This window comes from Cygnus olor, chromosome 3 (assembly GCF_009769625.2).
Source record: "Cygnus olor isolate bCygOlo1 chromosome 3, bCygOlo1.pri.v2, whole genome shotgun sequence".
NCBI lineage: Eukaryota > Metazoa > Chordata > Aves > Anseriformes > Anatidae > Cygnus > Cygnus olor.
The window spans coordinates 13348924-13373757 of NC_049171.1; the positions used below are offsets into that span (position 1 = coordinate 13348924).

Genomic DNA, 24834 nt, shown 5'->3' on the forward strand with positions numbered 1-24834 from the left:
CTTTCTGTAAATCTTGGTTCCTATTTCCAAACACTGCTTAAACTTACAAGAGAATGAAGAGCCATCTGAGTGTTTTTCCAAAAAGGTTAAAACTCAATATGAATACATTAGTATTCCATTTGGCACGGGTCTGCTTGAAGCACAGCTGTATGCTACTATTATATGGCAAACTTTTTGCTCCCTATTTTGAAACACTTAAAAATACAGTTGTTTAGAAAAATTAAATTTCATAGCCAAAAGTTCACAAAAACAATATTACAATAGAACTAAATTACTTAAAATCTACATAACAGACAAATCACCATAATGCTGATAACATGCTAGATACAAATACCAACAAAATAATTTTGATTTTTTTTCCTTCAAATGTTTTTTGTAACTCATACAATAAATTGAACTAACACAATTACTGCTTTGATTAAAAGGATGCTGGTTCCCAAACTTGTCTGACCAATACCTTCCAAATCATCCCTTTTAACCTTCATATATTGCAAAAAGCCTCAGCAGAGCAAAGTTGATACTTGAAGATTCTGCAATGCTTCAGTACATTTCACTCCATTAGAGGATAACAAATGACGTGTTACTGCAATAGTAAGACAGTTTATGAAGTTTTATGAAGTATGCATAGTATGATATTTCTGCATATGTTAGAATTTTTCAATTAAACTGTTAAATAGATAGGTTTACACAACTGGAACTATCCTAAGGTTGTGATGCTGTTTAGATGCTTCAGGCTACTTGAATCACCTGTACAGCACAAGCAGGTACAACACAGCACCTATAGGAGGGAAATTTGTAGCAATGTATCCTGAGCTATCTACAATGTCTTCAACTCAGCATTAACTAGAATCAACTGAATTCCAACAATCTGATAGCCATTTGCCCTTTCAATTTTTCTGCTAAATCTTAGACCAACCAAGTTTTCAGGACAAGAGAAATATTCTGCTACATACTTTAACAGTCTAGTAAGCAACTGTGCTCAGCAGACAACAGGTACATTCATGAAGAATATGCTGAGTTTTCCAGTACCAACAATCATTATGAAAAACTGTGTAGTTGTTTCATGATATTCAGTGCATTAGTCTTTAATATATCACTGCTGCAAATAAGTTATGTAAATTCTTGCCAACCTCCACTGACATGTAGCAGATTACTGCATCCTTTTATTTCATTTTCTCCATCTGTGGATCTCAACGCATTTGCAAGAAACCAGGAAATACGGATAAAGAGCACGAAAAGTTGTAAAGTTAAAAATTATTTTAATAAAAACTGATTAAGAGCTCTCCCACCATTCACTGAATGGGTTAGTAGCAGCTTTGCTTCCAAGCAACTTGTCAAAGAAGTTTGACTGTTAAGAGAAGCTCTTATAAACGCCATAGGTTTTCTTCTCCACACCCCTTGAACATCTTCATTTTTTCCACTAGCAAGTACTGGTGTTAACAGTAGTTACAAAAAGTTTATTTAAATGTCCCTAGCTTTTACACTTTTCCCTATCTACAAACAGAAGGGTATGCACTCCTCGATGAAGAGTTCACCCTTTGAACTCACCAACCCATTTTCCCCCTTTCCTATATTTATCTAATCTACTTGAGATGCAGTTGTTTTGCTAACTGGCTTAAGTAGGAGCCCAGCTTATTGCATTATACAGATATTCACATATGGAAGTGACCACAGGCCAATTACCTCTTCAAATAGACTAGGCACATTTATTTGTATGTGTGATTCCATAAACATGAGAACACTGGAGTATAAGTTTGTATTGCCAGAAGCAATTTTGCCTGCTTTCACAGTAGCAAAATAGAACCATACTTAAAGTGTAAGAGACCAGTGAACTCCTGCCTTTGGAGTATACTAAAAGGGGGCCCCAGCTCAGCAATTTGGACGCTGAGTGGCAAACACCATCTGTATCCTTTTCCCTTCCATAAAAGGAACCTTTATAGGAGTGTAAAGGAAAACAAAGAAAGATTACTACCAGTAGTTATAAATACTCAAATAGTTAATCATCCTATAAGAATGTGAACTCTCAAGACATTGTGCTGAAGCAAATCAGTCAAAAATACAAAGCTATTGAACAAGGGTGCTCCAACAAGTAAATAATAAACTAAAAGAGACAAAGAAAAAGCTCACACTATCCCAATTTTCAGATGTTATTAAAATATACCTAAGGGAAAAACAAAACCCCACAAACAAAAAGATAGACCTTAAAAACAATAGCTTCTTATTTTTCTTAGGCTAATATTGAATTTCACATATTTCCCCCTTTTGGTCAGAAATGCCAGAGCACAGCAAGCATACCTACATGGGATTATTTTAGAGGTCCAAAGCCAGTAAATTGTGACAAATACTTCCATGGGGCACTTATGAAAGCCTATCTTTCCATGCTGTTTTCAGTTAGACAGCCCTAGAAATCAACACTGAGAAGAAAAATAAACATAGCTCTAGCATGTACAGTAGCAAGAATTAGTGTTGTATCCAGACAAGGAATGAGCTATTTAAACCAGAAGTTAGTGGATTAACCATGCTAGCAGCTTAAAATGCATGTTTATTCAAGCCGAAACAAGAAGTCAGTCAGTGAAGCAAGAGTCCTTCATTGCCAGTTTGTACTTCATACAAGCAGCTCTAATAGCTTTAAGTTCTTTTTTGTTTAGGAGTTTGTTTCTACAGAAAACAGAAAATGGGGAATATAATTGACCCAATTGGAAGCAGTAGGCTGCTATACTTGCGGCTTCTCTAGCCATACATGAAACACCAGCACCACCAAGAGGTAGTCAATGGTTAGTTAACAAAGAAGTCAGCAAAAAAAACATTGAAACCCGCCCCCCCCCCCGAACTTCCACAAATCTAAAGCAGCCTACATTTATACATATACACAGATATGCCAGTACAAAGACACACACAATAAGGCACTCGGCTTCAATAGTTAAGTACCTACATTTTAGCTACTCTAGCTACAAATGGCTTATTGCTTACTGTTACTAGGTGGTAAGGCATATGTATTCTGAAATAAAATTAAAAGACAAACGTGCCAGGATTTCATGACAGGGACCGTTGTCTCAAGTTATTTTAGTAGAATTCCATTTGGCTTTCTAAATGTTTCATTTAAAAAATATCTGAGGAAGTTATGCTTTCCAGAAAACTCATATTTCCCCTGTAGTGTTTTATGATAGCAGTAACTGAAAATAACAAAGAACAAGCTATATCCCTCAAAATTTAGACATCTCATCTAAATACTTTTCTTAGGGCAGACTGGATTTTCTGTTGAGCACAAGTTACGTTCTTGATATCTCAATTTGAAGTTTCTCAATCAGAAACTCTTTCCCTCTCTTCTTCCTTCTCATGCTACAGCCCTTGAAAGAACATCAGCAAAACCCTCCTGGAGAAGGGCAAAAAAAAAAAGCATGGACTAGGGTACTTCAGTTATTTCAGCTTCTACACCGACAAAATACAAGTTTTAAATAGACACTGGCATACACCTAAAGCCACTTTCAATTTTGAGTGAAAAAGATAAAACTGAATAAAGCAGTCCTAAATAATCAGTGACATCATATGCTTAAGTCTGAATACTCAATAGCCAGCTTGAAGCATATCAGCACTGAACATTTTGTATGTTTGTTATATATTACTCCCTAATAGAAAGATCAATGCTGGTAAGATTTTGACTCCATGTACCTCCCCCCCAACCCCATCCTCTTCCCAAATTTGAAAGTTATCTGAATTAAAATGCACTTCAATTAACTAGGTAAATTAGGCGAAACTCATTTTCACACCATTTCAATCTGCAAGCGTGCACCACCTGTTTTCTCCTGTATTTGAAATTATTTTTAACACTGCAATAAATTGTGGTTCACATATGATCAATAGATTTAATTACATTGGCCTGATGAGAAAGGACTAATATAACAGAAGTTAGTCCCAAATTCAAATGTTAAGCTCGCCACCACCACCCCCTTTTTTAAAAATATATTAAAGGTGTTAAAGGAAGGATTTCACCATTACCAATTTATGGTCAGGTGACACCAGAGTCACAGCACATTCCATACTGAAATTTACTCAACTTAATGAGAAATCCGTATATTTTATTAAGCTAGCTAGGACTCTCAGTCTATCTTTTCCAAATAACACTAGGGGGATGGGGGCATGGGAACATTTCTTTACTCAACTGGAACTTAATCTTTTTTTTTTTAAATACAGTTTCCTGCAAGCAGATTGCAGGTTTTTTGACTTTTGTGACTAGAACTCTTCACGAAGAATGCAAAAGGTTAATTCTCTTCCTGGTTATCAGGCATTCCCAATGGCCTTTGATATTTTAAGCGACAGAATTTGCAGGTAAAGTCACTGAAGTTTTCTTAGCTATGATCTGGGGAAAAATCACTAAAGAAAAACAGAAGTTAAAAAAAATCAAATTAGACAACAGCTTCATCTGAACAAATAAAAGCTACATGAAAACAGTGTGAGAGGCACTGAGTACTTTAACCTATACTACTTCATAACAGATTTTCATGCAGACTTATAAACTGCTTCGATACTAGTGCGTTGCTTCTGTATAAACTCAAAACAATGTAGAGTTCTTTGTACAAGATCAGCTATACAAGTTTAAGACATCAACTTAGAGAAATCGAATCTTAGAGAATCAAAACACTCAGCCAACATTTTGGCTTTGGGATAAATATATACTTCAGGAAGTTTTTATTTTTTTACTTCAATATCTTAAATATAAGCAGCAATCTACAATTGAATGCACTTTTAAATAGCACAGCATTCAAAATGACAGTACAAAATTAATGAAATTATTTTTTACATATACTCCGCAAAGAATTAAACTGTCTTAAAGATTTGCTTAACTATACTTGTATTATCAATAAATCAAAAAGCTACGGAAAGAATGATTCTGCAAATTAACTCTTGAGGAAAGACAAAAGAAAGTCAACAGAAACCATTCTGTCTTTGATTTCTTTTATTTTATCAAGACAACAGCTAATACAGAGTTAACAACACTGAACAAGCTGTTTATCATGCAAGAAGTCTATCGAATTTTATTTATTTTTTTTTTTTTAACTACTGCTACTCAAGAGACAGTACAAGATTTTTGTATTTGTAGGGTAGAACATTTATTAACTCAAGCCTTGTCTCAAGTGTGACACAATCAGAATGTTCTGAACAGCTGGTTAGGAAGATAGCCAAGATGCAAGAAAGATGTCTGAGCCTCCTTTTCAAGGGCAGCCAACTCTTGTACTGTAGGTGCCAGAATATCCACATGGCCTTTATACAGTCCACCTGCCAAAAAAGACCCAGTCTAAGTGATGTGTTCAACGCTATTCGTCAGCAGAACTAGTAACATTCACCAACAGTCATTCAGAAAGTTTAAAAAAAAGTTTAAATTAACAATATAAAAACAGGCATAAACACGCTTTGCCTGCTTGCAACCCACAGGCTCTATGTAACAAATGCACAAGACAGCAAAGAATTAACTTTTTTTTTTAATATATCAATTTGTCATTATGAAGCATAAAACCAAAAAACTAAATACTGTATAGCAGCATAACTCAAAAGTTTTTTATTGCTTACCACCAAGGGCTCTTTTCTGCCCATATGTAACTTTCCCGTCAAAGTCATCTACTGGCACTTTTATGTCTGGTTCAATTTGGGCAATAGTGCAGTTTAAGTGTTCTTCAATCTCCCCCAGCAACTAAAAGAAAAAATAAATTAAATTACATTTATGTGTAACTCCAGTTACAATAGTCTTTTTTTTTTTTGAATGCTATTCAAATAGCTTCAACAAAAACTGTATATAGGAAACAAAGTGGGCTTGGAGACCGAAGACTAATTTTTTTTTTTCCAAATTCAATAAATTACTTACAGAAAGTATAATTTGCAAAGTTTTCTAATTTCTTCTTCAAATGGAACTAAAGTTATGAACACCCGGAAGATAGATTTATACTTCAACTAAACAGTTAAGACAGGGACTAATCCACAGTCTTTTAGAGGAAATCACAGAGTCAATCACAGAAAGGTTTGGATTGGGAGGGTTCTTAGAGATCATTTAATTCCAACTGCGCTGCCATGGACAGGGACACCTCTCTCTATACCAGGTTGTCAAACCCCATCCAACTTAGCCTTAAACACTGTGAGGGATAGGGCATCCACAGCTTCTCTGGGCAACCTGTTCCAGTGCCTCACCATCCTCATACTAAAGCACTTCTTCCCAATATCTAAATCTATCCTTTTTTAGTGTAAAACCATTACTCCTTGTCCCATCAATACAATCCCTGATAAAGAGTTCCTCCCCAGTTTTCTTGGAAGCCCCCTTAAGGTACTGAAAGAACATTATGGTCAAGCAGAAGTTTTACCTGCATCTCATTGTACCATATAGTACAACCTCCTTCTTCCTTCAGTCTAGTATTGTAGCATCCTTTTCCACGACTACTGCATACATGATACCAAACCTAGAAATAAGGGAAAACAAACTTTTAAGCTTTGAGAAATAGTTTAGTATATTCATTTTTATAGTTCTAGCATGGAAAATAATCCAGATATCTTTCCAGAGTCCCTTTCAGTTAAAAAGGAAAGAAGCAGCAATTTTCCAATGCAGGCTGTTAAAGTCAGGCATCAGCTGTGGATGGAACTTCAGTAAATAGCATCTGTTCAATTTCGCTTTGGAGTGTAATTACCTTTTCTTTTTCTTTTGCCACAAGGGAGATTGCCAGACCCATCCTGAAATAACGGGGGGAGGTAAGAGAGAAAAATGTGTTTCAACAACTATTGCCAACTTATTAAAAGCAAAAAAAAAGCACAAAAATGTACTGTGTCTGCTCTGAACACATACATACCTTTCAGCTCTGCCTACTCTCCCAATTCGGTGAACATAGTTCTGTTTTTCATCAGGGAGTGTGACATTGATAACTGTAGAAGACATGATCCACATAACGTGTGTGCATGTGTATACATACACACACACTTTAAATACATGAGCTAATGTCACAGACCACACAACTACAGTAAATATGCTTTTGATCACTGCACTCCTTCTCCTTAGCCCATATACACACTATCAAATGTGAACTTAACATTCTGTTACAGGAGTTACAGGTGTCATTACCAACCTGTACCACCTACATTTAAGGCTTCCACCATAAAATTTCTTCCCCATAATTACTTACCAGCCATGTACTCGTTTTAATTAGTTGAAAGGACTGAAAATATATTAAAGCCATATGGGAATTCAATAGCTTAGTTTAAAAGTTATGTCTTACCATAGGGAACACCATGAATATCAATTCCTCTAGCTGCAACGTCTGTGCAGATCAAGAAACGGACATCTCCCCTCTGAAAACATAGTTATAACAACCAGTGAACTAAAACCGAATCGAAATCCAAGCACTAAAACAGCAGCTCTTCCCGTTTACTGCACCTTGAAGGTTGAAGGCACACCTGTACATTTACAGAATACTCCAAATAAAGCTCTTCTGCAGTACAATAGTGTTTTTTGAACATGAATGGCTTGATCCGTTTACATCTTCATTTTTTCCCAGCAAGATAAGGCAAATATAAATCAATAAATGGCTTTAAATATTAAACTGGGTTTGATTTTTTAACTATCATTTGATTTGGTTTTTAATATTCAAGATCCAGTAATTTTAGAAAATAACAATCCGTTACAGAGCTTAAATTTAGGTTTATTTAGAAGTAAACCTACCTCTACCGTATCAATGAAAATATCAATGAAAACTCAGAGGTCATGTTAACTGAATATAGATTTCCACCTAAAGAAACTGCATCTTACAATTTTAGGAAGTGAGTTATAAAACATCCAAACCCAATTTAATTTAAACTGAGGGGACATATTAATGTGCAAGGTATGACTTGAGATATTAGGAAATGAGGGAAAAGCTTGCTAGAGTCTGCTGCATCACCTTAAATCTTTCCAGGTTCTGTTTTCTTTCTTGAGGTTTTCTGTCACCATGCAGACACACACATGAGAACTGATGTCCCTTCCTATCAGGGCCTGAAAGAGTTACTATGCATTAATAACATCATATATAAGGTATGGCACAACACGATATAGCAGGGAAAGAAGTACACATAGGGAAAAGTCTCAGCTTGGGGGAATTTCACTTGATTTATCATCATAAAACAAACTTTTAGTTACTGATACAGGCACTGGTAAAAACAAAATAATTAAACACCTTTCCTCCCCCCTCACCAGAAGGGTTTTGTGCAGACACTTCCTCACCCCTTTCTAGTCTAAATGTCTCTTTTTTCCCCAGATATATCTCTTTACCCTTCTCCTTGTTTGTCCTATTTCAACCCTCCTGTGTGCTCTCTCATATTTCTCCTTCTATGTCTCCTCATGTTTGTACTTCTGTGCATCTTCACATTTCCTCCTGTGTCTAGAGCAACCACCTCTTATTCTTACTTACATTTCAGTAGAGGCCCCATACACCTCTCTTATTGGTTCAAATTTTGGTGCACAATGGGTTGTTTCTGTCCATTTCAAAGCTGCCTAGAACTGGTATTCATGGCCTCCTCCCACACTGGGCTAAGCCCTATGTTAAAAAACTTGGCACAGTCTTACTGGTGTGGTATCTGAATATCAGTGACCTTATCATAAAGGTGTCTTTAAAATAAGCAGGAAAGGGAATAGAATAGAGTTCTGGTGAAAATACTACCTCCACCCTGTTGGATGAAGTATTGCTCCATATTATCACAATCTATTTTTGTCCTGCAGAAAATAATGGCTTGGTCCATCTTGTGTTCTTTGATTGCCCGAACAGTGTACTCTCCTTTTAGAATTTTGATAGCTTCAGACCACATTTCTAAGTTAAAGTAAAGAAGATATTTCAATCCAAATATTTAAAAATACAAAGAGCCATTGAACAGCATGGATTTAAAGATCCTCTAGCCTTTGAGTAGACAGGTAAACATTTATTAGCAGAGCAGGTGAGCTACACCTTCAGTTTTTTCCCCTCCCTTGTCCACGTACCCCTGCTCCAAGGTAATATTATACAGAAAGAACAAAAACACTCCATTTAAGGTGATTTATAAACAAACATTTGTAGTTTACTCATCTGAAAAACATGTATTTAAGTCTACTACATAAATCTAGAAATGAAGATTGAGGAGCATGCCTCAAGACAATTATCTAATATAATTTAGCTTTATTTCACAACAACTACAGAGGATCATTTCACAAGTCATTATTTAACATGCGTTGCAGGTTACCTGGAGTGTTAGCACCAGGACGTGTGTTATCTTTTGCATGTACTTCATCAGTCTAGGAAAAAAACAAACAACCTTCAGCCACTTGATTGTAGAAGTAGCTAAACCACATTCAATCACAAGAATGGGGGGAAGAAAACCTACCACCAACTACTTAGAATTTACTCAATGTTTTTATAAAAACCTGTATCAGCCTCTCGCTCTGCAGAAGACTTTCCTCAATCAACCCATTAGTTACTAAAAATCCTCCTTCTGTTCATCTGCAGGCCTTAAGAACCAAATTCCAGACCCAAGACCAGCTGCAATTCATTTATCCTTTTGAATGGAATCAATTGTTTACACTCACAGTCCTGAAATTTCAGGTATTGTGACTGCTTCTAGCTAAGAAATAATTTTAAAGTGAAATTTAATATCCTAGATTTCTTTTTAAATAAAATAATCAAATTGATGTTGTTCTTAATCATCTAAAATGCTTAAGACAGCAGGACTGGCTCCATTACATAGAGATAACTCAGATTCCAAAGTTCACACTAAACTTCCACTATAAGTTAAGAAAAATATGCAGGCATTAAATGTGCTGTTCACAATACTATAACCTGAGAACATAAACATTAAAGAGCCTTGAACTTAAAATAAATAAAATATCCTTTCAACTAACTGTTTTGTGGATAAGACAGCAGAAACAAACCAATAAACATGGCAAAGATACTTCACCCTTTTTTAGTTAAGCAACTAAGAGCTAAAAGATGAATTTGAAATATAGGCATGTGTTACCTAAAAAATTTTAATTAAAAAAATACAGAAACAAGTAGTAGCGCTATCCTGGATTTTTGTACATGCCTATGAAGTTCTTCAATTTATGAATAAATTCATGCATGGAATGGAAAAATCCCTACCTCTTTAGAATGAGTTCAGGTGAGATCATTAGACAAATTGGTTTTCTACTGTTACATGCAAAATTTTTAAGTCACATGAAAATTTCAGTTACTTGAAATCCTTCCAGTATTTACAAGACATATTACCTAAAATAATTTTCTTAAATATTTGTTTTCACTTCAAACTCCAATTAATTCACCAAGACAAATAGATTTAAATCCACAAAGAGTACCCTGAAGAACCAAAACCTCACAAAACAGAATCACAGAATGGGTGAAGTTGGAAGGGACCTCCAGAGATCATCTAGTCCAATCCCCCTGCTCAAGCAGGGTCACCTAACACATGTTACACAGAATCACATCTAGGCAGATTTTGACTATCTCCAGAGAAGGAGATTTCACAACCCTCTCTGGTAGAGTTCTGTCTCACCTTAAAATAATAACCTCAGAAGAGGGGGGGCAAGGCACAAAATGTGTATGTACCTCCCATGGCAGACAAGACAAAAGAAAAATTCATAAAGATCAACTGCCTTTGAGAACCTTAGACAACGAAAATCATTCTAGCTTTATGGGACAAGAAATCCTCACTCAGATAAGGTCCAACAACATACTAAGCAAAACCAAGTCATTAGACCACACTTCATGGAAGAAATACTGATCTCCATTTAAGTTAAAAAATTACTTTTCAACCTTACATAATTTCATGCTAATCTAAGCATTCTGTTCTACCACCAGACAAGTTAATCTACCTTGAACTAAAGAAAAGTTTTGAATATAAACACAAAGCTGGTTCATATAACAAAAAGTAGTAAAATTCTTCATGTAGATCTAGATCTGAAAGCAATGGAATAATCATTGCTAAATCATAAGAAAATGATTGTTCCTATATTTTTCCCTATATTAGAATCAGATATAAACCTAAAATCCAAGTGAAGTAAACTCATGCTAAGACTTAACCAAAACACTCTAATAGACCTGACAAAGGAAAGTTCCAGAGACAGCAAGGTGTTAAGAAAGCCTATGGATCCTAAGCACATATGAGTTGCTAAAAATGAAATACAACTCCAGATTATCAAGAACTTGAAAACTAAAGGCTTCAACAACAAGCTTCCCATCTGAACAGGTGTCAGTTGAATGCAGAATTTAAACCCAAGATTCAGATGTAGTTTGAGATTAAATCCATTCCTCTAAAAATTGCTCGTTTCACATACATCTTTCTGTAAAGTGCTTTTTTTTTTTTCCTCTCAAACCTATGTTGGGAAGTTTACCTGTCTCTTGTGCATGATGAGAAGGAAGAACTAGTGAAGCTACAGACCATTAGCTGTGAAATGACTGAATAAGCAGTGTGGTGCCATTGCTCTCTACCTCAAAAAGGTAACGCTACTCCATCAGGATTTTCCCCAATCATGTTCATAAGACTGTACCATTAAAAAACAGTGTTGTGACATTACAAACATCAGGCTGCTAACTAACATGGAACAAACAGTTCAGAAACACTGAACTTTCAATAGCTGGCAAAGATCCTACAACACTGGGCCTCAACTCTGCACATTAAATAAGTAAACACTCGCAAACAAATAATCTAAGTTCCACTTATAAACCACTTACTCTGATATGATTCTTGCCAAGTCTTTCCCAGAGTTTATCAGCTTTTGGATTAACAGGCACAACTACATGGTGTACAGTTTCAGGGACAGAATCTTCTCCTTTTAGATCAACCCAGGTGGGAAAATGCATGATCTTTTCAGACAGCTTTTTCACATCAAAAGAATGCAGTGTTGCAGAACACACGATCACCTGAGAAGAAAAAAGCCATATGAATACCACTGAAGATCAGATTCTCCTAGAACAACAAAAAACAAACAAAAAAACAGTAGAACTGGAAGAATGTTATGTGGTAGCTGAATAGCACACTGCAGCACAACAGTGTCTCCCAAACTGGCTTTCCTCATCACAGCATCTACTCTGCTGATGAGTCAAGACAAAGTTACTCAACTATTCTCTTAAAGAAACACAATCATTTAAGAGGAAGAAAGCAAAATTACTAAGAGATGATTATTAGAGCATTAGAAGGAGTGTAAGTAGCCACTCATTTTTCAGATACGTTTGTATCATGTAACCCAAATACTGATAGACACTGGACTTCTGATCTAGGATCCTGAAAACGTATGCTTGCAAGCGATTACTGAACCCAATGAACAAGTGCTACTTGTGGACAAGAAGTGTAACAAAGAATAAACTACTTCAAAGAAGAAATGTTCCATACCATGCAACAGTCAACAACTGAAAGCAGTGCAGACCACAAAAAAACACGAACAAACTCTATACCTGAAGTCGCTTTCCATCCGAAGTTATCTGAGGAATTTGACTATGGATCCTGTTTATGAAGTCTGAATAACCTTGGAGAAGAAGGCCATCCTACACAGAAATAAAATGAGAGAAAAAGCTGCAGTTCTTATTACATACCTCAGTCAAATAACCAACACACCTGTAGTCTCAGAGTTCTACTCATTTAATTAGCTGAACAGGTCAATGTCTGTCCATGACATTACTACTACTAAGGAGGAAAAAAAGGAGTATTTACAGGCACAGCTGCTATGCTTCAGAAGAAATTAAACATCTGCTTCAGCTGCTTCTCCTAGCTAATACTCTTGGGCACTTTATCTATGTGAACACTCAGTTATACTACAAAGGATCAAAGCAAGAAAGAGGCACTCATTCCACAGCATATTGAGTAGGACATATACTAGCTTCAAGACCTGCTGGGTAATCAAAAATGCTTATCTAGTCTTTGTCCTTTCAAGTTTCCTGAACACTATTGCTGGACAGAGACAGGGACTGACTTCACTAATCTTATAAACACAGCCTGAAATATATTTCTCTATTGTATAAAATTCAAGCAACTTTACAGAGAGACAACAAGAGAAAGGTGTGTGGGTTACTACACTTAGAAACAACAAGGAGATTAACCTGGACTACTCTAGAAGTAGCTAACTTAAGCACCAAATGCTACAGATGAATGTTGTTTCATTACATCTTTTAATGTATGTTATACTGCATTGGAGAGCAGAACTTGAGTATCATTTAGTTCTCTACATACAGCTTCATCCAGAACGAGGAATCTAACTTGAGATAAGTTAAGTTTTCCTGTTGAGACCAGGTCATCCAGTCTTCCAGGAGTTCCAACGACAATATCCACCTACGAAATACAGAAGAGCATTAATTGATCCCATAGCTAACTTGGAGACACCACCAGCTTTGCTTAAACTTCAGTATGCGATACAATCAGCAGGGTGACATCCTATTTTCTATGAATTATAACCACAGATTGCTAGAATAATTTGTACTGGAGAGACATCTTGTGGTCATCTGGTCCCCATATGACATGTATCACAAGCAAAGGACAACTTCCAATTTGCTTTAGAATTCTCAGGACCCTGCCCACTAAAATTCTGACATCTTCAAGGGCAGAGATTCCACAAGCTCTCCAGGCAACAGATCTGATTTTAAATAGGAATAAAATAAATTCAAGTATATTTCCATAGTAAGAGAGTTAAAATCTACCAACCACAGAAACATACTTAAGATTTTGCAAGATGGAAGGGTTCACCATCACAAATTTATCGTATAATCATTTAGGTTGGAAGAGACCTTCAAGATCACCTAGTTCAACCTATGACCTAACACTAACAAGTCCTCCACTAAGCTGTATCACTATGATTCATATCAAAGTCTAGCAATCTTCCAGTTCAAGCCTGCTGAGGAGATAAACTTCTGATTTTGGCAGCTAGAGACATTGAAAAAACTTCGTAACAGTGATGGAGTCTCACTTTTGCGCCTTGAATAAAGGCAGAGCTGTCCCTAAGGGACAAACGAATTGGCTGTACATTCCATGCTGCAGAAACTAAGCTGGTTCCTCCTGTGTAGGATTGTTTTTTGGTGTAGCTTGAACTGGACAATTGCAGACCAGTTTTATCTGCACACATGTGAAGAAGTTAGTAAATCTGTCTCAATATTTGTTGTTAATTATCAGGATAAAGTTACACTTCTATTTTAAAGTTTTCAGCAGTACTCAAGACCTAACAGAATTTGATCAAATACCATAAGCATTTGTACTGTGAGTTGCCATGGAAATGAAGTGAAAAAAGCTAGAACAGCACAATATGAGTTTGCTATCAGCTGCACAGTCTCTTTTTTGCAGGTTTACAGAAGTTACAGGAAGCATTATTACTGTTCTCCAGGGACGCCATGAGTTATTTAGAACCTAAACTATGAAGTCATATCAACAAAAATAACACAACTTACTCCTTGTTCCAGCACAGAGAGTTGATCTCTTGCAGCAACCCCACCAATAATCAGCAGTTCCCTAAAACAAACATTACATCAACATATTTTGACATTTGGTAATTTTTTGTTATATTCACGAGAGAAAGTATCAGGCTGAAGATTGATTCCATGATTAATAGATAGTGATCAACATTTCTGGACAGTGATTAAGAGCAAAATAGTAAAAAATAAAAATTCTTCCTCATATAGCATATGGTACTTCAATTTGAGAAGAGAAAGTTTTAAGTTGTATTTTAATTCAGTTATTTCATTGTTGTTGTATTAAACATTTAACATTAACTAATTTCACTGTTAGAAAAAGGATCTGTTCCTTAAAGTCTTAAGCAAAAATTCACTTAATAAGTTCCTTGTATTCTTGAAAGCTAGCAATGCAAATACCCAAGCTAAATTAATCTTGCATTATAACTTGTCTCTCCCTATTACTACTAACATGCAATTCCATTAAACGCACTCTTGTAAACTGACCGTACTTCAATATGTAGACACTTCTTAATTTTTTTTATAAGCACAGTTTAAACAGGAACAACTTTAGACTAAAGTATCCTGTAGACAAACTTTTTTTTTGTTTGGATTGCAACCCCATGTTAGTAAGTGCAACATTTGTCCTGTGAACACTAATGTAAACAGAGCAGACCTTGTATATAGCCATCTGTTGGAGTCAGACTACAGCATAAGTATTAGAAGGTTGATTGCTAGCAGGTATTGCTGAGACTATTATCAGTAGCACTGCAGATTAAGGTCCGCATAGCAACGAAGTGGAACACCACCCACCACCAAGTCATGTCCATGGACAATGTCATGAACACAACCTAAGTATCAGATGCACTATTACCTTAATTTGGGATTATCAACATATTTTTTGAACTGCTTCACATTGTTCAAAGTTTGTTCTGCTAGCTCTCTCGATGGTTCAACAATCAACGCTTTTGGAGCATTTGGAAGGTTCTGTGTTTGAACCACTTGTGCATTTCCTAAGATTAAAAAAAAGCAATTAGATACATTTATTATTGTAATAGAGAATTTATTATTGCAAACAAACTTGTAATTCTAAATATTCCATAAAAGGGAAATGTTATTGCTTTAGAATAAAATGTTATTGCTTTAGATTAATATTCAGAAATTACAAATAGGTCTTGCCATTACAATGGTATACTGGCCATGCAACATGATTTTTATCTCAGAGCTTAAAAACCAAACACTTGTTTTTTTTTTTTTCCCCTCAAGTAACTCATTTAAGAGAAGTTTACCTATCTGACGCATTTCTAAATTCCAAGCTTAAGACTACTTGCAATTTAAATTGAAGACAACTCTGAAGACTATTGAAAAAGTTCTAGTTTTGCTACCACTACGGTGTTAGTATTCTAAGACCCTGAGTACAGCAGAAATTAAGAAATCAAAGTGATCAAAATGCATATTCAGACAACCTGAATACACAATGGAGAAATTTAAAAGGTCAAACCTTACCTGCATGTTGTGATTTAACAACACTACCATCGGGAGCCTTGCAGAGACCAATATAGCCATCTTTTGGTGGAAACTTGAAGTCTTCTTCACCAAAATTGAACTTTAACTCAGCATTCTAGATTTCAACAAAATCGTGTCATACAGATTCAAGAGACTACGTAAAATGAAAAACAATTTCACAAGTATCTTCCGCCATGAGAAACCAGCTAGACAAAGAGGTGTGCGTGGAGATGGGGAAAGTGGTGTTTTCCCCTCCCTTCACATTCCCCTTCCCCAAGAAGTCCAAAGCCTGCCAGACAGTTTGTGCTTTGTTCTAGTTCTTAAAACTCTTATTCTACATCAAAATATTCTAACACTTACAGATATGCTGAAACATTATGATTTTTGTTTTATTCGTATTTGATGACTAAGCATAACTAAAAAACAAGCCAAAATAATTTTTAGGTTTGTACATTTCTCTGACCACCAAAAACATGTGGTGAGCCCTTTGCTCATCATCCCAGAGAGACTGAAAAAAAACAAAGACACTACTAGATTTACAGAATATTAAGAGTAAATGAAACAGGAAACTTAAGGGTTTAGGCAGACCACTTATAACTTTAGCACTTTTAAGTTACTTTCTTATCTCTGTGGAATCACACTATACTGAAGTTTAATAAAGGTAAGATAATTCTTGCTCCAAGCTATTCTACCCTTATGTTCAAGTTTTGGTATTTCATTTTAATTAAGATATTCAGTATTTAGCTTGAGCAGTCCTCAAAGCTAACACACTGATGATCACTACAGTAGTGGATTACTAGTGCACAGAAGGAAACAGAGTAGAAGTAACTACGGTAATTGTACAGTAACTGCTCTACCAGAAATAGAGCAGTTTTCTGGAACTTGCACATCTGTGATATTCCTAAGTTACCTTCAGTACACAAGCTGCAAAGAGTGCCTGGTTCCTTATGTGTGGTGGGATTTCAAACGCAAGGCCAAGGTCTTTCCCTGAAAGTAGGGGGTTGTTCAGTCAGACTTCGCATGTATGCACATCCTCCCTCCCCAGCCATGTGAGCATTCAAGTTAAATTCCAAAGAATAAAGTGAAGAAAACTTACCATTTTTGGAAAATTTTATTTGTCCTTTATCTATATCTAGATAACATCCAATTGTATCATGCATAGTGAATTCCTATAACGAAAAGAAGTTTGTGAAACTAACAAATTTTGGGGGTTATTTAGTGTATTAAGAAAACAGTGCTTGCATTCTGCCAACTTCTACAGTCTTCATATTTCTCCCTACTAAACAATTATTTTCAGGAGAAGCAAGTTCTGTTTTTATCCCAATACTACTATCGTAAACAACATTCACATTTTTGATTACACATCTTCAGTAAAGTGCCCAATTTATCTTAGATATTAAAACTTTTATTGCTGCTTTAGATTTGCTCAAATGCCTTGACAATGATAAATTCAAGTCATTTACCTGGAAGAATTCTGTATTATGAAGATGTGCATTAATCATGAGTTTAGTAGCCAATGTAAAACCAAATTTAGAGCATCAAACACTAGTAGAAATCTACCTTCTGACTACTGAAAAGATTAACTCACATAGGAGGTACTAAATGTATGCTACATATTTAAATGCTTCATTTAAATTGTTTAAAATCTTTTCATTGTAATGGTATTTAATAAAAGTTTATATACTGTGAAGTGCTTTTCAAGTTCAACAGATCAGAAGTCACTTATAAAAAACTACAATAGCTGTAAAAGCTGCAAGTTTTACAGTATTGACAATTTGCTAATACCATAAAAAGACATTTCTACTGTGTTCTTCATATTTATGTAAGCTACGCTTAAACATTCATTAACAAAGAATGCACAGCACACAAAAAACACTGCAGATATTCCTGGTAGATATTTTCAGAAGATTATATCAAGATCACAATTTTCATGATATATCCAAATAACTGGCAGAAATAGAGCCTGACTAATTACACCTTACTGGCATTGAAGTATGCATTTTGAGATTTTTAGAGACTTCAATTGCCAGTATACAGGCTTCAACGCCCTTACTTTGACATTCACCAACGCATATAGATGGGATGCTGTTATTCAAGTTAACACTAAAATAAGTCAAGAAATAAATCCAAGAGATCAGTTAACCACTAACCTATAACACACAGAAGAGCTTTATCTTCTAAATAAATCAACATCATTGTGGTCTAGCCACTATCATAAATCCAACATACTAACTGCTTTTGTTAGATCTGGTTAATGTGCTTTTGTCCAAAAATGCTTTGAGGTTTTATGGTATTTTTGCTTAGCAACTTTACCTTAAAAAGTTAGCACTGCTAGGAAAGACAATCGATTGCTATAGCACGTAACCAAGACAAAAAAAACTCTTATTAAAAAAACAACATGAAGAAATTTGAGAAATGAATTGCAATGTTTTTATCAGTAAGTAATTCAACCTTACCTCACCATAGCTGTCAAACTGCTTGTTGTGAGATTTCTTACCAGTGCCACCAAATCCAAAGCCAAATTTATCAGTGCCTGAAAACAAGGCACAGTATGACCTTTTATTGTTTGGCTGACAGGTTACATTCCCTCCCCCCACCTCCCTCCATCTCTTCTTTGTCCATTATCATTTATATTGCCAACTGAAACATTTACGATGTAAATAATAATACTCAGTGCTAACTGAGGACTCCTAGTTTTGATGTATTCTAAAATAATCTTTGTACCAGAGTACTGATCGATTTTACTGGTCTCTAGTCATCTTCATAAAAAGACTGAAATAAAAGCAAAAAGGTCACAAAAACCATAATCACCATCTATACAGATTTCTTCTTACAAGCAGAAGAAAATTTGTACAAGTTTTGAATTCACTGATATCGCTAATCTTCCCAAGGAGTCCCTTCTCTGCAAGAAGAGAGCAGGATTCCAGCCATTCCATAATGTCTACAGGATTCCAGTACATCCACCTTCTTATGAGGAAACTCACCCAAATCTAGCGATGCCTGCATAGTTGACCAACCAACTCTGCACAAGCCTTGATCATGACAAGACACTTCATAGTAGTATTTTCCTTTAAGAGAAAAGGGATCAAAAAACACCTTAATTTCAATTTCATTGAGGTGGTTCACTTTGGCAGTCCAGAATCACCAAATGTCTAACATATCCAACCTCTGCTGTAAGTCATAAAAGTCCCTACTGTGTTAGGGTGAAAGGGTTCTGTAGGTACTTAAGTATCTGGATGGAGAAACAGGCATTGGAAAACAGCAGGCCTAAGAGAGGAAAAAGTATGTGCTCAGAGGTAGTGTGTGAAAGTCTTCACAGAACTGGTAAGCTAGTGAGATACCTGTGGTTCTCCAGAATCCACAGCATTTGATTAAACTCAAAAACCCCAGAGGTCTGCCAAATCAGTGCAAGACCACCAGCATGCACTAGCACTGACAACTTGCTGTGTAACTTGAACCGTGATCAGTTGGTTGCTATGTAAAGACAGACTACAGGACTGTGTGTACACCTGATAAAATCTGACCGCTCAAGGGTCTTTCTGAACACCCACCTAGAATTACTGAAGTCAGTATGACTCTCTGCTTCCAACTAAACAACTAGGATTGGCCTCCCAACTGTTACTCCAACCAGATATGCATGAAATCTGTGCATGCACGTACCTATGGGGGAAATAATCGGAAGTACTGTGTGGATAGCTATTTCCTACTTATAGCATCTTAATAAAATATGTTCTAATGAACACCGGTTATGAATGCATCACCTCTGACTCAATCCCCTATCAGGAAAATGCAATTTACAAGATAAGGAGAGAAAAACAAACTAAAATATTTTATTTGCCTTTCCAAAGTCTTCAGCTAGCAGTAAATTCAGTAATGGCACATTTGCTTAGATAGACTGTAAATTTTAAATGCAACTGTCTACATTAACAACAGGAGATAAGTGGGTGTTTCAGCTAAGATTTTTAGGAGCCTCTGAAATACGTTGTTTTCTAGCTACCTTTAGTCACGCCTCTAGTTGCTCTGCATCCATGCCATTCTTTTACTTCTCTGCTTTGACAACACAGACCATCTGATCCAATTGCTGAAAATGACAAGACAGTTTGAGTTAAAGAAAATGCTTTTTTAACAGCTTCTTAAAGAAAGCTTTGTACATTTTATTTTATTTTTGTTTCACAATGTGAACATCTCAAATACAAGAACAATTAAATCAGAATTAAGACAACTCACCAAACGCTGATCCTCTATCATATGGGTTCATCTGCCATTTATTGAGCACTAAGTTTGAAAGACAGAAACAGAAAATTCTTTAAAGCAACAAGGTAAGCCTGGAGAACTCAAATTCAAATTTCACATTGTCTCTGCTATCTAGCTTAATATTTTGGGAAAACAGCCTTATTCCAAATCAATTCAAACCCTCTAGGTCAGCAAAGGCCTAAAAACTTAGGTAGAAATGCCTAATGCAAAGCTACTGTGTGCAAGTTTGAATTATTCCATTAAATACTGCACAGATTAAATTGCTTAAAAATACAACTGAAAATAATAATGACACTTATAAGGTAAGCCAGAGTATAAATCAACTGCACTGTCAACACTGCAGCAGTCATTATAACTAAGATGAAAGGTTAGAACTTCTATTAACATTTTCAGAATTTTGTTTTTACAGTTATTGTTGGTGACAAGTCTCAATCTATAACTATTATGGACTGAACACATTTACCAGCTTTCAAGTCGCAAGTCTATTTAAAAGGATGTATATACTAGACACTTGCATACTGTGAGAATAACACCATGATTACAATCCATACTATACCAGCAGGTTCTGGCCCTGCATATTGCCATCTCAGTTCAACATTTCCAAATTCAAATCTGTATAGTCCAATGCATCCCAGTTCTTTCCATGAACATCATTAAATTTATATTTGTAATTTTATATTATCTGAAGTAATTGTATTCTATTCATATTATCCCAAATTAAAAAAAAAAATTATCTGTTTAATGGCAAGTCAGACTACCTTTACTTTGTGGTGTTATGGAATTGACATGAACTAACAGCAGTCTAAGCTTTAGAAGTGGGATAGATGAAAGCTTACCTGCTCCGCCAGTTTTAATAGTTGCTTTCCCTTTCTTCCCTTCCATCTGGTCCTTCAGTGTTTCATAAACAATCTGGATAACTGGAATGCTAAAAGCCTAAAATATAATGTTATTCTCCTTCCACAATCTATATAGGTATTTCCATATAAGCAGACAGTCTAGTTTTCAGTTGCAACACACACTGGTTAGAAACACTTTAAGACATACCTAAGCATATGCTTAAAAACATATTCAAATGTATACATACTCTCTCTGTATGCATACAGAAATATACACCATGTCTCTCACCACATAAATACTTTTTCTTTCTACTACTTTCTGTTAGAATTAAATTTGATTACTTACACCAGTTTTTCCACTGCCTGTTTCTGCAGCCTACAGGAAGAAAAAATTAACAGCTTAATCAGTTACAACTTTCACAGTAAGGATTGTTCTACAGTTCTATTTAATGAAACTATAAATTAAGGTTACTTTTACCTTTTACTTTTTTTTTTTTAAACACAAAACCTTTCCAATGGACTTGGAACATAAAAGCTCCCAGAATTCACCAGGAGAGCTATCTATATACGTCTAAGTTCTCAAGGTGCTACAGAAGATTATAGGAGGTATTACTCTGATTATGGAATTGAGAACAGATCTGCAGAAGGCATGATAAAATCAGGTATCTTTAAGGCTATTGAGACTGAAGCACTTGTTAAGATGGTATTTGTCATGTTCCATGCAGTTCTGTGTCAAGTGAAGAGCCAAGTAGATGGTATCAGTTAGCTTTCACTATCACGTAGCAGTGCCCGTCAAACTGTCAAGTTGTCAAAAACTAAAGCCTAAGAAGAATGAATTCCATCTGCAAGAACAGGTGGAAACACACCAGAAACTCAATGTTTTTTAGTTCAAGGATGTATTTTTCCACTTAAGGAGGACAGAAGAGCTAGCATAACTACAGAGCCCTCTGGAAACAATGCACAAAGAACATTCAGGCAAAAGACACAGGCTTCCTTGGAACAGGGCTGTCCTGCATACATACCATAAGCACATCACCACCTCCCAGGATCAATGGTATAGATTCGGCTTGAATATCTGTAGGAAGACTACAGGAAAGAACACATTAATACAAATAGAAGTTATCAGAAGAAGAAAAAAATATTTTTACTTACACAAGAACTTAATAGACATCACTTCAATGCATCAGTCACACAAAGTGAAAGTTACTCTTCCTGGTTTGCTGCTAAGGAAGTGAAGAGGTACAAATTTACATGGAGGGTTTGGAGTAGGCGATGCACTTTGGCAGGAGGTGACAAGTGCATGCAGTGAATTCAATTGCACCCTGACAAGAGGTCTGTATCTTACCTCGCTATGCTAACGACAAAAGGAAAAGATTAATTATTGATTCCCAGATTTCCGCCCTTCCAGTATGGTTCACTTTTAAAGCCATTTACATAGCCCTCATTTACAAAATTCCTACTTAATACTGGAAAATAAATTAAAGAAATAAATGTAACTAGCATTTTGAAACCAACTCAGCAAATTAATGCCATGTATACAGGAAAAGAATTACATAAATTAAGACTGTCCATACAGATAACATTCATTCCAAATGACAACAAGCTTTAAAATACTGAACTTCAACCAAATAAGCACTAACACCAGGAAGAATAACTCTGGTAAAATAACACACTCAGTCATCAACCCTGAAAAACACAAATTCAGCCCACAGTTTGGAGAACACTTACTGAATATGCATCATGTAAGTGACAGTAATTTCATATAGCAATCCCACAATATATAGCAAATAAATCACAAGCACAGGGACTTTTATCAAACAAATGACACTGAAGTATAAGCTATCATACTTCACTCGTCCAAGCTTATGTGTTACCACCGCAGTTACAGTTTGTGATCTTCAGCCACTCACACTATGAGGAAATACAAGAGATGCAGCAATGCTAAAGGGAAACATATACCTCTGCTGTCACATTACAAAAAAAGTGGGTATTTTAAGAAGCATATGATACATCACTGAAAAGCAAATTAGATTTTGCCAGGCCCAAAGGTAAGCCTACTTACAGCCAATCCATCTCCTCCACTGCTTGAGCTATCTCAGGCATAACACCCATTTCTGCAAGACAAAAATAATTAAAAAAAAAAACCCAAGCAGTGTTAGTTACATCAACATAGCCCAGAAGAAAGTGTTTACACTCGGAAATTTTCAACTACAAACAAAAATATATATATTATGTTCTTTAAGCAAATTTTTACATACTAGTCTTCACACTGTCACATGCTAGCTTTCCACACACATGTGGTACACACATGCAGAAAGTCAGCACATGACAGTGTGTATACATACACACCAAGAACTTGGTTGACATACACAGATGTATGCAGCCAAAAATCACTCTTACATTTGCTATTGTAATAGGAATATTATTAAGAAGTGCGGGAATGTTTTATTTGTATTATTTCCAGAAAGCTTCAGTTTTCAAGTATTAGTTTTTACTCCTAAAGCCTCAGACAACCCACATAATCAAAAAGCTTTTTCTTAGCAACAAAAATTACTATTAATTGCAAATTAAAGATAAATCCCTTAACATTCTTTCCACTTTTAATACACTTCCCTTTTATGCTGATTAAGTTTTTCTAGGGTGTACTGAAATAAAAGAACTAGCAATGACGCTATGTAAGTTTTCCTCCACTATACAATAAAAATAAACCTATCCACCACCCAAACTCATCTCCAGGTCCAAAGAAGGAACTTCAGCATTTTCTTTGATCATGTTGTACAGTGATTGGTTGTCTGGGAGTGTATATGCGGAGGGGGGGAGCGAATAGACAGTACCAATAGTGATGTGTACTACTTCAGGAATAACTTCTTACATTATGGTTTAAACAGACATTTTAATCATGACAAGACACTGTGGTTGTCTAGTCTGGGGAAGAGAAGGCTCAGGGGAGATCTTATTGCTTTCCACAACTACCTAACATAGAATGGGGATGTTCCTAAAACGTTAGGAATCACTGCAATGCACAGAACACTTGTATAAGCCTCCTGTTATAGGAACGACCCAGATTAAGGAACCAGCCTTAACTTCCAAGCAGCCCCATTTACGAGGTGCACCCATGCCACACACCCACAAAACCCTGCAAACCTATTGGGGCGAGAACGCCTGCGGGCCTGCCAAAGCCCAGGCAGCCAGAAGAACACCTGCACCTCCACAGGCCTGCTGCGTAGCGAGGCACGTACTGCAGCAAGCCCCTATCGCCCACCAGGAACCACCTCCTCCCCTCCACCCCCACAAGGCCCCGTCAGACCCAGACCCCTGAGTTGCCTCCCAGCGCTTGGCCGCCCCCGGCCCTACCCCTCACCACGTACCCGAAAACGCCGCCATCTTGGCACCGCCAGTCTCCCGCTCCGCAGAGCGCAGGCGCAGCACAGGGAAGCCACTTTATGGCGCCGGGGGGCAGCAGGGAGCGCCGCGCCGCGCGTTCCGGCCCCGGCCGCTTGTGTGTGCATCGCGCATATGGGTCCGGGCTGCTACGTGGGGAAGGAAGGAAGGAAGGAAGGGAGAATTATTTTTGTTGTTTGTGGATTTTAAGTTTTTAAGGCATACTCAGGTCGCCTTCTCACGGCTTTCTCACCTTTCTGAAAGCCTACCTTTTTTTTTTTTTTTCCCCTTCACATAAAATCTCAGCTATGTTTGTGATACCAGGCCTGGTATCTAGAGGTTTACACAAATATTAAAGTCAGGAGAGCTGTTTGTTTAGTTTAAGGCTGTGGTAACTTATGATTTAAACCATAAAGTGCCCGTTTACAATAAGAATCTGTTTTACATTTACATACAGCATT

At 36.4% G+C, this 24834-nt stretch overlaps 1 protein-coding gene across 1 annotated transcript; it reads right to left on the reverse strand.

Annotated features, from left to right (window-relative positions):
• Window positions 1-4939: 4939 nt before the first annotated feature.
• On the reverse strand, window positions 4940-24451 carry DDX1 (DEAD-box helicase 1). The gene is made up of 26 exons (XM_040551244.1): window positions 24361-24451; window positions 23055-23106; window positions 22015-22078; window positions 21339-21368; window positions 20993-21089; window positions 20130-20177; window positions 19900-19983; window positions 18887-18970; window positions 18359-18435; window positions 16999-17071; window positions 16813-16889; window positions 15903-16017; window positions 15271-15409; window positions 14397-14457; window positions 13192-13290; window positions 12420-12509; window positions 11700-11888; window positions 9220-9271; window positions 8667-8813; window positions 7911-8002; window positions 7251-7323; window positions 6828-6900; window positions 6669-6711; window positions 6348-6443; window positions 5566-5686; window positions 4940-5274 (listed from the first exon to the last, which is right to left on the reverse strand). Exons 1-26 carry the CDS (start codon window positions 24374-24376, stop codon window positions 5144-5146), a joined length of 2223 nt encoding a protein of 740 aa, XP_040407178.1. The 5' UTR covers window positions 24377-24451; the 3' UTR covers window positions 4940-5143.
• Window positions 24452-24834: the final 383 nt, after the last annotated feature.